Source organism: Orcinus orca, chromosome 4, assembly GCF_937001465.1.
Source record: "Orcinus orca chromosome 4, mOrcOrc1.1, whole genome shotgun sequence".
Classification (NCBI taxonomy): Eukaryota; Metazoa; Chordata; class Mammalia; order Artiodactyla; family Delphinidae; genus Orcinus; species Orcinus orca.
Window position 1 is genome coordinate 153008497 of NC_064562.1, and position 14334 is coordinate 153022830.

The following is a 14334-nucleotide window of genomic DNA, read 5'->3' on the forward strand; positions in this document are numbered from 1 at the left end:
CACGTCTACACACAAAACAAGGGCAGACAAGGGGACTGGAGGCTGTGGTGTCTCCCTCCTCAGCCCCACCGTGGTTCTCGCCACAAGTACACCCCGACCGCCCAGACGGTGCCAGGCCTCAAGGCTGGGCCCACGTCCCCACCTGCTCCTGCCCTGGGGGCTGAGGCAGGGGCCTGCGGGACCGCCTAGGTGTACCCAGCCCTACCTGGGCCTCCCTATTCTCATGTCTGAAAGGCCTGGATGGATGCAGCTCCCGCCCAGAGAGCCCCCGCTGCTTGTTGAGCCACCTTCGCCGTGCAGTCATCAACGCCCAGACAGGCTGGGCCACTGCCCCGGGCACTCAGCCTGCTCTCACTCCCTAGTGAGGGGCGCTGGGAACCTGAAGGCCTGAGCTGCTAGAAACGCCGGGCTTCCTGGGTGCGCAAGTAGAAGCACGTGTAATCCCCAAACAGGAACTACCAGCGGGGTGCACGCATACACGTGCTTACACACTCGGGTGCACACACACAGGTGCACACCCCGCACACACGTGGCCCAGCTGGCACCTTCAGAAAAGCCTTCAAGGAGGGGATTCTGGGCCAAGCCCCCAGGGGTCAGGAGGCAGGCACATGTGTCAAGTCCAGGGCCCTAGTGACACCCACCCACCATCACACCCCCAGGCCCACCTGGCATCCAGAGGCAGCTCCTTCTTCTCATGGAAGTGGCCAATCTCCCTGCGCAGCAAGGTCATCCAGCTCTGCGGGTCAGTCAGGCCCTCAGCGGGCATGATGCTGCCCAGGGGAGGAACCCACCCTCATCCCTCCTCCCCTGCCTGCACTGGCTGGTCTGTGTCGACCACCAAGGTTGGGGAAGACGACCCTGGCTGGCCCTTCTGGGGCCACGGCCCCCCTTCAGCCAACCCAGGGTTCCTCCTGAGACAGCGTGCTCTGAGTGTGAGGGGGCTGGCGCCAGGCCCTGGGCGTGAGGACTGGAGACCGGGGGGCGGCACCCACCCAGCTGCCCATGCCCCAGCCACGGCCCCTCAGGGCCTGGACGGGGGCCCTGACAGTTCCCCGTCCCCACAAGGCAGGTCCAACCCGGCCCCCCATCACCTTGCGCTCGTCCTCAGAGGAGGCAGAGAAGAACCACGTGCGGTGCTTCTTGCTGATGTGGACGATCTTGAAGGGGAAGACGTTGCTGGACGTCGTCTCCTCAGCTGCCCGCATCACCCTGAGGGCAGTGCCAGTGGTCACCATGCGGCCCATGCCCGCAGGGACGGCCCAAGCACAGCCCCGCCCCTGGACAGGTCTTGGCACCCAGCACCACGCCCCGAGGGACATGGGAAGATCTGGACGGTTGGCCCATCGATGCTGCTGGCTGAAGGCCTGGATGCGTCAGGCAGAAGGAAGCGTGTGGGCAAGGGTGGGCAGTGAGCGGAGGGCACAGGGGTCCAGGAGGGCTTCCAGGGAGCAGCGCATGCAGGGCTCTGAGACGAGGACATGCCACCCTCGCTGCCCACCAATGCTACTTTACTTGGATGCCTCGGGCCCCGCCTGGTCCCTGGCCTACCTCCTGGGGACCCTCATGGGGCTCGTGTCACCCTCAGCCCTGCCCCTGCTGCCAGGTGGCTGGCCTGAGAACATTTCAGGGAAGTGACTCACTGCGGCCGCTCCTGCAGCCAGGACATGGAGTTTGCGTAGAGATCACAAACTCTACCATGGGGGGCGCTGTCAGGCTGGGCGCCTGGGGCAGGTGTGTCCCTCCGGCCCATCAGACGGCCTGGACCATCCCCTGCTGCAAGGCTGCACTCCCACCAGGCCAGGGGTGGTGTATTTGGGGGAAGGAAATGTCCCTCCCCAGGGGACCCCAGAGTCTGACCCACCAGTGCCTGCTGGCAGCCACAGGGCCCTGGAGCCTCCCCTGGCCTCCACCTGGGGGATGGGCACTGGGCTGGGTGCTTGGGGGAAGTTTCCCTACAGAGCTTGCGGCCAGCATGTGAGTGCAGGCCTAGAGTCACCCCCCCCCCACGGGCGCCAGTCCTGCCACTGACACCACGGGACCCTCAGGTTCTCAGAGGCAGGAAGGGCTGGGCCCTCCCGGGGTGGGCAGGGGCACAGACTAATGCCATTGGGTGCAGGGCCTGGGTGGTGTGACACCAAGACCTAGAGTCAGGAATCACACTTGACCCCCCCCCCCCCCCCGCCCCGTGCGTGCAGGCGAGGCCATGGGTGGGCCCACACGTGCCAACATGCCCCATCCCCCGGGGAGGGGGGGAGGGGGAGGCCCAGTGCCCATGAGTCAGAGAGCTCCTTGAGGGCAGGCTCCTGGCCAAATGATAGACTGGCAGCCCTCAGCAGGGAACTGGCCCCAGCCTGGGAGGCCCCGGGAACCAGGGGGCCTGGGGCAGGGCCTGGGCTCTTGGCCAAAAGGAGGCGGAGATGGTTGAGGGGGAAAAGGTGGAGAGGAAGGAGGGACGCAGAAGTCACTGGGCTGAGACCGAATGGGGACTCTGCAGAGCAGGCTGTTGCAACCCTTGAGGCTGATAAAGCGGCAGGAAGCCCCAGCCTCGACCCCAGGCCCTCAGCAACGGCCTGAGGCTAGGATGGAGCGGCAGAGGCTGGACCCATCCGAAGGGCTGGGGGTGTGAACCATCTCAGGAAAGCCTGGACTCGCCCTGGGTGGGAACCGGGGGCGAACCCACTGGCCGTGGGGCTGGGGGTCAGTGGGGCACTTACCGGTTGTAGCCACTCAGCGAGAAGGCGCCCTGCGGGGAGGCGGACGTGCTGCTCTTGAAGTAGTAGATGCAGCGCTTGTGGATGATGACGAAGCGCAGGGGCCCTGCGGAGCGGGGCGAGGGCAGGGGCTGAGCCTCCGGGCAGGCCCCACTCCAGGGACCACGCCTGGAGGCCCTGGGCGACTCCAGGCCAGGCCTCCTGCCCCCTCCCCAGGAGTCTACCACGGGGCCAAATGCTGACAGATGGATGGGCATGCTGGTCCCTCCAGGGCAGGGGAGATTCAGGGGGCTGTGTGGCGCTACCGCAGGCCCTAGGGACAAGGGACTAAAGTGGCTCAAGGAAGGGCAGAGCCAGGGCCAGAGGCCCAGGGAGGCCACAGAGCCGCCTTGCTGGGTGGAGCGAGGCTGGGGGCAAAGATGCCCAGAGATCTTGCCAACAAGAGCCACTGGTGTGGAGCCAGTTAAGGTGAGAACCCCTGGGGCTACTGCCCCATCCCCGAGCAGCCCCTCCCAGGCCTGGAGGCGGCTCACTTACAGCCCCTCCTTGGAGGCTCCCTGTTCAAAGAGGAGGGCAGACCAATCGGAGCCCACAGAGAAACCAAACCAGTCAGCCTGGGGCACCTCGACCAGGCAGCACAGGGCCAGGGAGTCCCTGGCAAAGGGCACAGCTTGAGCAAAGGCATGGGACGCTCGTGGCTGGTCAGAGGGGTGGGCGAGGCCCTGATGCTCTTGGGCTTCAGCATCTTCTAGGCCTGGGGGCTCTCTCCCTCTCCCAGCCTGCTGTCCTAGGCACCAGAGCCCCGGTCTCGTGAAGCTCTGGAGGTCCAGCACCCAGATGGCTGTTGGCCTGGTACGTGGGTTCATTGCAGACAGAGTGACTGCCTGACTCACTGAACACACACCTGATAAGGCGAGGGCACCACCCAGGGGCCAGACCTACCAGGCCAACGAGGGCTCCCGCCCCTGGCCACAGGCTGAAGCTCCCTTGTCCAGCTGGTCAGCACTGTGCACCAAATGCCCTCCTATCTCCACCCGCTGCACCACCCCAGACCCTTCCACAGTCCTGGGGGCTGGGGAGGCCAACCTCAGGGCCCCGAGGGGGTGCCGGCAGGGAGAGAAGGGAAACTCTGGAGGGCCCACCAGGTAAGGAAGGAAAAAGAGGCTCAGAAAGGAAGGGTGCTTGGCCAAGAAGGTCCAGTGGGGCTCAGCCCTGTCCCCACGTCCTCCCATTATGTTCCCCACCACTCAGGGGACTCACACTTGAGCAGCTGCAGCTGGGTGCCGCCCTTCTTGTGCAGGTAGCCAGCCTTGGCCACACCCCCAGGCATGGTCAGCAAGTTCTGAGCACCAATGGCCTTCATGGGGACGGGCCAGTGCATCTCCTCGGCCGCCATGAAGCTACAATAAAAAGGGAAGGGGACATGTCTCAGCCAGGGTTGGGGGCCACACCCTCGCCAAACAATCGTTTGGTGGGTTGGCTGGGATCCACAGTGTCCCAGTCAGCCTGGGGCATCGTTCGGGCAGGGGCCACCCAGTGCACGGTCTCCAGGGGCAGGCTGCCTGCCTCAGGGTTAACCCAGGCCCTCAGGGCCCTACATTCCAGGCCCGGCTGTAAGGCCCCGCTGCTCAACAGCCTCTTACTCATGTTCCAGCTGCTCTCCCAGAAACCTGGCAGGCTCTTTCAGTTTCACACTTCCGGCCTCTGCCTGGAATGACTGCCACCCCTTCTCACATAGAGAACTCCTACTCGCCCTTCAAGACCCAGATTCAGACTCCCCTCTTCTGTGACGCACCTCAATGCCCAGTCACATTCGGGGCCTCCCGCACCGCACCCCTGGTCCCTCTGAACAGCACCCACCCACCCCGCACTGTTTTATCCAGTGCCTGCCCCCACCCCACCCGGGGTATGGTCCGTCCGGGGGCCCCAGTGGAGTTGGAGGAGCAGTTCGGGTCAGACCCAGAGGCCCAGCCTTGCTGGAACTCCTGCCCCATCCCCAAACACACACACACACACAAAAACCCACTCCGCTTTCAGCAAACTGGCAGGCTCCAACAGATGTTTACCGCCTCCCGCCTCCCGCCTCCCCGCACGCCTGCTCCTCGGCCCCTGCCCAGGTCGCTCGGGCTGCCCGCTCCAGCTCCACCTAAGCACAAAGCCACCCCTCTGGCCTGCGCCCCAACCAACAGTGGAGCCTCCGACAAAACGCGCCACCCCCGCGCCCGCCCGGCGGCCCGCACCGGACAGAACCCCGCGGGCGTAGGGAGGAGGGGGCCCCGCGCCCGCCCGCCCCGGGAGGTGCTGACAGACGGACAGGCCCCCGCCCCGTCCGAAGCCCCCAGACCCGCCGGAGCCGGCCCCCGCCCGCCTTTGTTCCCGCCGGAAGCGCCGGCTCGGTCCTCACAGCGTCCACGCGATGGGCACGGCCGGCTTCGGGGGGTCGGCCCGCGCCCGCCTCCCCTGCGCGCACCGACAGGGCATCGGGCCGCGCGCCCGGGCCACCGCCTCGCCTGCGGCGCCCTCCTCCCGCCGGCCCCTGGCCCGCGGCCGCGGCCCCTCGCCCGCCATGCCGCCGCGCCCCCCGCCCCCGCCCCCGCCCCCGCCCCCTGCCCGGCCGCCGGCTCCGCCCCTCGCAGGTGAGGCGCCGCCCCGCCCGTCAGCCCGCGGGGCCTCAGTTTCCCCGCCGGCCGCTGCGAGGGTGGGGCTGCGGGGGCGCGGGAACGCGGGGGCGCGGGGCGGACGCCTGAGGGGCCGCCCGAAGTCGGGAAGCCACGGAGGTGAACGGGCAGCCGGCCTCACGACCCCGCGCGGCTGGAGGGCTCCCGACCGCCCCCACACCCGGGCCCCAGCCCCTCCGGCTCCTGGCGGCCGAGACCTTGGGAAAGTGCCTCCTCCTCCTCCTCCCGGAGCCCCGGCCCGCAGCTCTGTCAAGGGTGGTGCGGGCCGCCGCGCCTCCCGGGGCTGAGCTGGAGTTGAAGCGGGGCTGGCTGGCGAGTTTCCCCTCCCCCCGGCCCCCCGGGGCGCGAGCACTCAGGCTCCCGGGCGGGGCTGCCGGTCCTCCCTCGTTCCTCCCTCGTTCCTCCCCCGTGGCCCACTCTGGGCGGGCTGCGTCGCCTCTCTGACCCGGGATTCCTTGCAGGGGTCAGGGCTCCGGTCCTTGGCAGCTCCTTCTGCCTGGAAGGATGTGGGCACCTCTCCCAGGAGCCCCCTAGGCTGGCTACAGGCTGGCCTCCCAAGCGTGCTGCCTTCTCTACCTCCACTTGCATACAGGCTGCCACCGAGATGGGCCACCTGCAGCAGAGCGTGGGTCTAACAGCTTCCGCCCTGCTCCCACCCAGCGGGAGGTCCCTGGTTTCCAGGCCTCTGCCTCAGGCCAGGGCTCTGGCCCCTTCCCGCTGCAACCAGCCCCTCCTCTCACGCCTCTACAGCAGCCTCCCTACAGAGGCTCCAGCCAGCCTCTGTGCCTGTTCCCAGTGCCCTTGCCAGCCCCACGCCCCCAGCATTCCCAGCCCTCTAGGCTGCCTCCTCGCAGCCCCCTGCCTGTGCCCCCCTCCACCGCCTCCGGGCAGCCCCACCCCACCTCCTCTCCTCAAGTCCCTCCCTGGCCTCCAGTCTCTTTCCTCCATCACCCTCCCCTCAGCACAGGCTCCAGCACACACGCCATGCCCATCACTGCTCTGTTCTAAAGCTCCAGGACCTGCTCATGTCCAGCTGGCCCTTCTGGATCCAGCCCCTGTGGACCTTTCTCACGGGCTGTCCTCCAGCCCTCCACCTCCTGTGTGTGTGCCTGCACCAGCCAGGCCCGTGGCTCCTGTTACTCAAATCCACTGCGCTCCCCCCTTCAGGCCTCTGTCCACACTGTTCCCACTGCCTGCTGTTACAACTGAACTAACTCACCCTCAAGAGGTGGTTCAAATGAACACCAGTCCTTCACAAACTCTTCCCCAAACCGAAGAGCAAGGCACTCATTCTAAGAGGTCGGCGTGGGCTTCCCTGGTGGCGCAGTGGTTGAGAGTCCGCCTGCTGATGCAGGGGACACGGGTTCGTGCCCCGGTCTGGGAAGATCCCACATGCCGCGGAGCGGCTGGGCCCGTGAGCCGTGGCCGCTGAGCCTGTGCGTCCGGAGCCTGTGCTCCGCAACGGGAGAGGCCACAACAGTGAGAGGCCTGCGTACCGCAAAAAAAGAAAAAAAAAAAGAGGTCGGCGTTACCTTGATACCAAAACCAAAGACCTCGCAAGAAAAGAAAACTACAGACCAATATCCCTATGAATGTCGGCGTAAAGTTCCTCACCAAAATACTAGCAAACTGAATCCAGCATCATATAAAAAGGATTCTACACCACGTGGGATTTATTCTAGGAATGCAAGTTTGATCTAACATTCAAAATTCAAAAAAGGTAGGAAATTGCGTGGTGGTCCAGTGGTTAGGACTCAGCGCTTTCACTGCCAGGGCCTGGGTTCAATCCCTGGTGTGGGAACGAAGATCCAAAAGCCTCACGGCACAGCCAAAACAACAACAACAAAAAACCCAAAAAACAAAACTCAAAGCAGGTAATACATTATATCAATCTAATAAAGAAAAAAAAAAGAACATGCTTATGCTGATAGATGCAGAAAAAGCATTTGACAAAATTTGACAATCCTTCATAATGAGAACACCCAACCAACTAGGAGTGGGAGGAACTGCCTCAACCTGGTAAAGGACATCTACAAAGAACCGAGAGCTAGCGTCATAAACAATGGTGAGTGACTGAAAGCTTTCCCCTACAAGCAGGGACAAGGCAAGGACATCAGCTCTTGCCACTTCTATTCAACATTGTACCAGAGGTTCTAGCCAGGACAATTATGCAAGAAGAAGCAATAAAAGCTATGCATGGGCTTCCCTGGTGGCGCAGTGGTTGAGAGTCCGCCTGCCGATGCAGGGGACGCGGGTTCGTGCCCCGGTCCGGGAGGATCCCACATGCCGCGGAGCGGCTGGGCCCGTGAGCCATGGCCGCTGAGCCTGCGCGTCCGGAGCCTGTGCTCCGCAACGGGAGAGGCCACAGCGGTGAGGGGCCCGCGTACCGCCAAAAAAAAAAAAAAAAAGCTATGCAGGTTGGGAAGGAAAAAGTAAAACTATTCAAAGATGAGATGATTAGAAAATCTAAGGGATCCACTAAAGAAAGAATGATTAGAACTGATAAACAAGCTCAGCAAGGTGGCAGGATACCAGATGGATACACCAAAATCAGTCCTATTTCTCTACACTAGCAACGAACAATCCAAAAATGGAAGAGGGTTAACTCAAGTGCCCCCTCTTTCAGGTGGTCCCACCAGCTCAGGCTCAGCATACAGGGGGCACCCAGGCAGTCCCAAAGGAGGTGTAGAATGCTGACCCCGCTGGGTGCTGGGGACTGCACGTTGCCTGGAAGGCGCAGGAAGCTGAAACAGAGCCCCACCCTGCTCCATCGCCTCCTTCCCCATCTGTAAGGAGACCTGGCATCTGTGTGGGGCAGGGGGTGCCAGAGGCAGAGCTGAGGATGATGGGGCCCACCCCTCGTCCTGGCTCCACACCTGAGCGAGCATGGGGAAGGAGCCGGGGTGGCGCGCGGTCCCACCCTGGTCAGCTCGGTGGCCAGGCAGGTGCAGGCCTGTGAAGGGCTCAGTCTCACCTGGCCTCCGTCCCTCTGCGGGCAGGAGGAGGGCTCTTGGGTGTCCACGGGCTGACCTTGGGTGGGGAAGGTGGGTTGTAGCAGGCCTGGTCGTGTTCCACCTTCACCTCCCCTGGGAATGTCCCTGCTTCAGGAACAGACATCCACCGCCCTTCTCCAGAAGATGGACCATCGAAGGGGAAGCTCATCCTGATGGCCGGATATCCTCTGGCCGCCCGGCCCTGCCCTGCACCACTGGGTGAGCTGGGTTGGGACCTGCCCAGGAACACAGTGCTAGGCACGCTCCCCAGTCTCTGCTCCGTGCCCACCCCCACCTACTCTCTCAGCTGCGATTGGTCTGTGTGACCCAAGGCCCGAGGCTGTAGGGGTGAGGGCAGAACAGGCCGGAGAAAGCTGCTCTTTCCCACAGAGACAGCTCCGTTGGTCTCCAGGAAGCGCAGGCTCTGTGGCTTCCACCTGCCTTGGAGCTGCAAGCCTCTGGGGTGTGTGGTCACATCCCCTGCACAGGCCCACACATGAGCCGTGGCTCCGCACACTCGGTCATTGTCACACACGGTGCACCCAGACAGGATGTGTGCATGAGCCGCACGGCCCGAAGGCAGAAGGTTCTGTGTGTGCACACGCGTGTGTACCGGTGTGAGCCTGTGCACCAGGTTGCCTGGAAGGTGCATGAGGAAGGCGCTGGAGGGCAGGGTTCCCTCGGCTCTCCTCTCCTGCACCCGCAGGTGCGGTCTTAGCTGTGGTGAGGGAGCTGGCACCTCGTGGGACCACAGGGTCGGGGTTCTGTCAGTGGTGACCAGGCCGCCCATGTGTGGGAGCTGCAGGGTGAGGAGGGTCTGGGGGGTCCCAGCCCCGAGGGAGAAGAGACCAGGTCCCCCAGTGCACTCACTCACACCTATGCACACACTCATTCGTCACAGGCCTGCATGCACGCTTATACACTCACGCCCGAAGACACACTCTCACATACCCACCTGCATATAATCATACGTGCACACGTACACACATGCACTCGCACATACACATGTACTTGCTCACACAGGCTCACACGCATACGTATGCACACACTCATCGCACATGTACACGCTCACATTCATTCTTATACATGCACTCATTTTCACACATGCCTGCTTGCACTCAAATGTACTCATACACACACACTGACTCACGTGTATATTTACACACACACACACACACACACACACACACACAGCCTCCAGGGGCTAGCAGGACCTTTCATGGGTAGCCCCAGTGCCCTGGGCAGGCAGCTTGGGCACAGGTCAGAGTAATCATCACTACCCCGCAGCCCTGCACTGGTGCAGAGCCAAGTCTCACCCGACAGCTCATTAAACCCCACAGGCGTTGCTTTACCTCCATCTCACAGACTAGGACGCTAATGAACAAGCTCAGCAAGTCGTCAACTCGCATGGAGCACACCGGGCACTCACCGTGGGGACCAGACTCTGTGCTTCTCGAGGACCACCCCACGTCACCATCCTAACACCCCCTGACGTGTGAACCTGTGTCACCCCCACGACACTGATGAACACACCAAGGCTCGGAGAAGCTGAATAACTCAGAAGTCACACAGCCAGTGAAGAGTAGAGCGCTCAGCCTGTCCCGCCCGGCACAGAGCGGGCGCTAGGTGGCGCTGGAGGGGCGGGGCCGCAGCGCCTCTTGGTTCCGTCTCTCCTTTCAGTTTCTCCTCCCCCTTCCTCTTCCCAGAATCTTTCTCCATAAAAGAATGAAAACCAAAAATCTCCAGTGAAGGCCAGTGACGAGCCATGCCAGAGGGAGGGAGGGAGGCACGACCTGGGCTGGGGTCCCTGAGACCCTGAGGCTCTTCGGCTCCCTGCCAGGCCCCCCAGCACTGCGCTCCCAGGGCAGGCAGGCAGTGGGAGCTCACACAGCTCTCCGTGTCCCCGCAGTGCAGGCACGGTCACGCTGACACATCATCACACTCACACACGCACACACACAATGTGTGCACCCAGGACCCAAACGCCAAGGCCACCCAGGCAGGGCAGCACATGACCAGGGGGCGGGGTTGTCCTCTCTGGGCTCCCACTTGCCCCGTCCAGCTGAGGGCTCTCCTCTCCGCGGCCCAGGGCCAGCGTCCTGTGCGCCCCACCGCGGGCCCCGTTGAGGGGGGTTCTGACTCGTCACGGGGACTCCCTGATCGGCTCTACAGGTGATGGGCCGGCACCACCTCCCGAGCCCCCCAGCCTCAGGACCGCCCTGCTGACCTGGTGGCACTGACCCAGCACATGACTGTCTTCCTGCCTGGCGACGGCTTGGGGGCAGGTGTCCTGGGGCCCAGGAAGGCCATGTGGCTCAGGGGCCACGAGGCGGGGCTTCAGCCGGCCTCCCCTAGGCAGGCGCGGTGCGGTGCCCCGCGCGGCCCAGAGTGCTGGGCCGGCTACGCCCGCGGAGCCTCCTGCTGACAGCCGCCTGCTGCATCTGGGGCCCGTGGCCTCCAGGGCTTCCTCCCCGCCCAGGGCTTCCTGTTGCCGGGCCCCTGGGCAGCCCCGGGTAGCCAGAACTTCCTGCCTTCCACCCTTTGAGGTCCTGAGGCCCAGCGCTGTGCCCAGTCAGTGCCGTGTGGCCTGCTGGCTTTGGGCCACGGCCACTGTGGCCAGAGACCACAGCTCGCCAGGCCCCGGGATGAGGCCAGCTATGCCCCCGGGAGGCAGCTCCCTGCCGGTCCCCCCCAGGGCCACCTCTGTACGTTTGACTTCTTCCCAGCAAATCGCTGAAGCCCCAAAGCCCAGGGCGCCAGGCCTGGCCTCCCTGACCCCAGAGACAGCCACACAAGAAGTCGGTGCTTATGCCCCGCACGGGGAGCTCACTACTACCCGGGCGTGCTCCCACCACCACCACGGGCGCCGCTGCCCAGTTCTGCCTTCCGAGGCTACACGGCGCAGCTGTGCCTCTGGCACCAGAGCCTTCTGCGTTTCAAGGTGGCCACCTCTCTGCCCTTTGACACCAAGGGACCAAGGGATGGGTTCCGAGCCCGTCACCTTCCCTCCGTCCCCCAAGCCTTCTGCCCCACCCCATCCCCCCATGCCAGGCACAGCCTCTGTGACACAGCTGCTGTGACCGAGCAGTGATCGCCACTCTCTGCTGCCTCTGTGAACACCTGGCTGGCTAGAAAGCACTTACAGCCCCAGTGGCAAAGCACAGTCCTGTCACTCCCTGGTCCCTGACCGGGTCCCTCCCAAGCCTGCTCTGCCCCACCAAGCCGGGCTTCCTCCCCCGCCCGGGTCCACAGCCAGGAAGCTGGGAGCAGGGATTCAAGCCCAGGCTGCTCGGTGCTGAGCCCCCAGGCCCCCTGCCTCTCCTCCCCCGAGCTTGGGTCTCAAGGTCACACCTCGCCCAGGGAGGACAAGACCAGCTGGAGGAAGGAGTGCTTTGGGGCCACGCCACGGCAGGATTTGAGGGTGACACAGGCCGCAGACTACGGGCGTTGCAAAGGCCTCGTCCTGCCCGCCAGGTTTACCAGGGCATAGCCCCACAGCCAGCTGTGCCAGTGCCTAGTCAGCCTGCATCCCTGTGTGTCGGGGCCTGAGGGAGGCTGGCCCTGGCTGGGGGGCCTCCATCTCCCAATGTGTGCACAGCCCCAGACCCCTGCCAAGGTCCCCGCACCACCCAGGGGCCAGTCTGGGGTGTGAGACTACCTGCTATCTCCTGGAGGATGGGGCTGTTGTGTACGAGCTGTCCTCAGGGCGGGACCCTGGCCTCCGCAGCCTCAGTGCCCTCGGTGGCAGTGGGCAGGCCATGCCTTCAGGAGAAAGCTGACCACAACAGATGGACGGGTGGTGGCAATGGGGAGGTTCAGTGGGGCCCCCTGCCCTTCCCCTTCGCAGCCTGCCCAGAGTGGGGAGAGGGCTCCCAGTCAGACTCAGCTGGGCACCCCGCCCACCTCTATCCTCTGCCAACTGTGGGCCTCAAGCTACTGACTTAGCCTCTCTGAGCCTTAGTTTCTTCATCAGTGCTGAGGGTTGAGATAAAATAGCAGGTTAGGAGCCCCTGGGGCTTGGGCAGCCAGGACAAGCCAGTGGAGCAGTTCTGGGACAGGGCAGGGGCTTCAAGGGGCCGTGAAGTCCAGAGGAGGTGCCCAGCAGGCACTGGATCAGGGGAGGCCTCCAGACGAGGGGCCAGGTTTGACTGAGAAGGAGTTTGCTGGGGCAGGGGTGGCCTGAGGAAGTCAAAGTCCGGGCAGCAAGTGGCCAGAGCCGGGGGAGGCTGGGGGGGCGGGCGGCAGGGGGGGAGGGGGAGGGTGTGGGCACAGGCCTGCAGATGAGAACTGCCCGAAACGGGAGGCCGCCAGGCTCTCACTGGGACATCCCATCCCTCACTGGAGAGACAGAAGGATGGATCAGGAGGCCTGGGGTCCAGGAGCCACAGCCTCCCCTTGCCCCTGCCCCAGGAGGGCCACCAAGTACTATCCACAGCAGAGGCAGAGTAGGCAGAGGGCCACACCCGCTGGAGCCCCGGCTCAGCACTAAGAGGCCTAGGGGCAGTCACGCCCGAGCAGAGGAACAGGGGTCTCCGTGGAAGTCAGACCTGCGTCGACTCCTTCCCCAGCCCTACTCCCTCTGGGAGTCTGAGGTCAGGATTCCCGGGGTTGCTTTGCGACCTCTGAAGGCCCCGCCACTCCAGGCCTCTGTTCCTCCCTGTGCCCTCCCATCTCCCGAGGCAGCATTTCATCCCTGCAGCAAATAACGCAGCGATTCACATTCCTCAAACAGAGGACATTCAGGGTCCCTCCTTCAATAGTGGGAGCTCCACGACCTTTCACACTGTGCTGAGAATAACCAGCCCCCAAGCAGCAAGATGTGTGGGGCTGGGGTCCCTGCCCTCAGCAGCTCTGGTCTTCCACCCAACCCTCCCCAACTTGCAGCTCCTCCCCCAGCTCCCAGGGCGGCCGCCTCTAAGTTCCAGGCTTGCGGACCACCCACCATGCCAGATGCAGCACACTTAGCAGGGTGGGTGGGACTAGACAGCGGCGGGGCAGGGGCCAAGAGTCGGCCTGAAAAAGTGGAAGGGAGAGCCTTCTGGGTTCCAGGGGTCCTCAGCCTGCCCTGGAGCCAGGCAAAAGCCCAGGCAAATGCCCACCACCTCTGCAGCAGGCCATGGAGCCTGCCCCACCCTGATGCTCACAGCCCACTCACCTGCGGTGACCCTGGGGATGCTAGGGTTCAAAGAGCATGGCACTGGCCGGGCCAATGGTCAGGGAACAGAGGTGTGGGGACTGGAACCACGTCCCTGAGAACCCCAGCCCGGTGTCTCCCGCAGTCTCCCAGAGCCCTGTGCCCAGTCCAGTGCCCACCTGTCACCTTCATGCCAAGGAGGGCCTGCCAGGCTCAGGGAGGGCCCTGGGGCCAGGGAAGGGTGGCTGGCACCTCCATTCGTGTGAAAACCTCAAGCTCTCAAAATAAGACGCTTTGCATCAGTCCCTCACAAAGGAAGGGCCCAAGGCCACCCACAGCCACCCACCTACTTAGTCCCCACCCTCCGGGGCCAGGGCCACCAGCCTTTCCCCTGTCTGAGCCTCACTCCTCTCTGCACAGGTGCTGTAAGCTGCCTTCCTGCGCAGGGCTGCAAGGATGCCCGGGAATTTGGTCCTGGGTGCCATCCAGCTGGGCAGAGGGAGCGGGTGGCATAGAGGGCAGGGTCCTGGTCACACCACCCAGTGTAGTGTGCTGAGTGGGGGCCCCCAGAGACATATGTCCAAGTCCTAGTCCCTGGGAACTATGACCATGACCTTATTCGGAAAAAGGATCTTTGCATATGTAATTAAGGATCTTACCATGGGCCCTAAATCCAACAACAAGCATCCTTATAACAGACAAAAGAGAAGGGGGAAAAAAACCCGGAAAAAGAGATCAGACTTGCGGTTACCAGAGGCGGAGGGTGGAATTGCAGGAAGGTGGTCAAAAGGTACAAGCTTCCAGTTATGAAATAAATA

The 14334-nt window shown here is 63.6% G+C and overlaps 1 protein-coding gene across 12 annotated transcripts in view; it reads right to left on the reverse strand.

The window, feature by feature from the left end:
* The window catches only part of SH3BP2 (SH3 domain binding protein 2), a 44702-nt gene that overhangs the window by 10072 nt on the left and 20296 nt on the right, over positions 1-14334 (reverse strand). For 5 of the 12 annotated variants that reach the window (XM_049709255.1, XM_033419576.2, XM_033419570.2 and 2 more), the window contains exons 1-5: positions 5116-5294; positions 3972-4111; positions 2715-2817; positions 1092-1209; positions 666-736 (exon numbers count right to left, since the gene is read on the reverse strand). In XM_049709255.1, the coding sequence (XP_049565212.1) occupies positions 666-736; positions 1092-1209; positions 2715-2817; positions 3972-4111; positions 5116-5279 (596 nt within the window). In that variant the 5' untranslated portion in view covers positions 5280-5294. Of the gene's footprint in view, positions 1-665; positions 737-1091; positions 1210-2714; positions 2818-3971; positions 4112-4354; positions 4552-5115; positions 5295-6608; positions 10539-10609; positions 11336-14334 lie in introns of those variants that run through there. The other 7 variants (XM_049709257.1, XM_033419572.2, XM_033419569.2 and 4 more) reach the window with 6 other exon arrangements.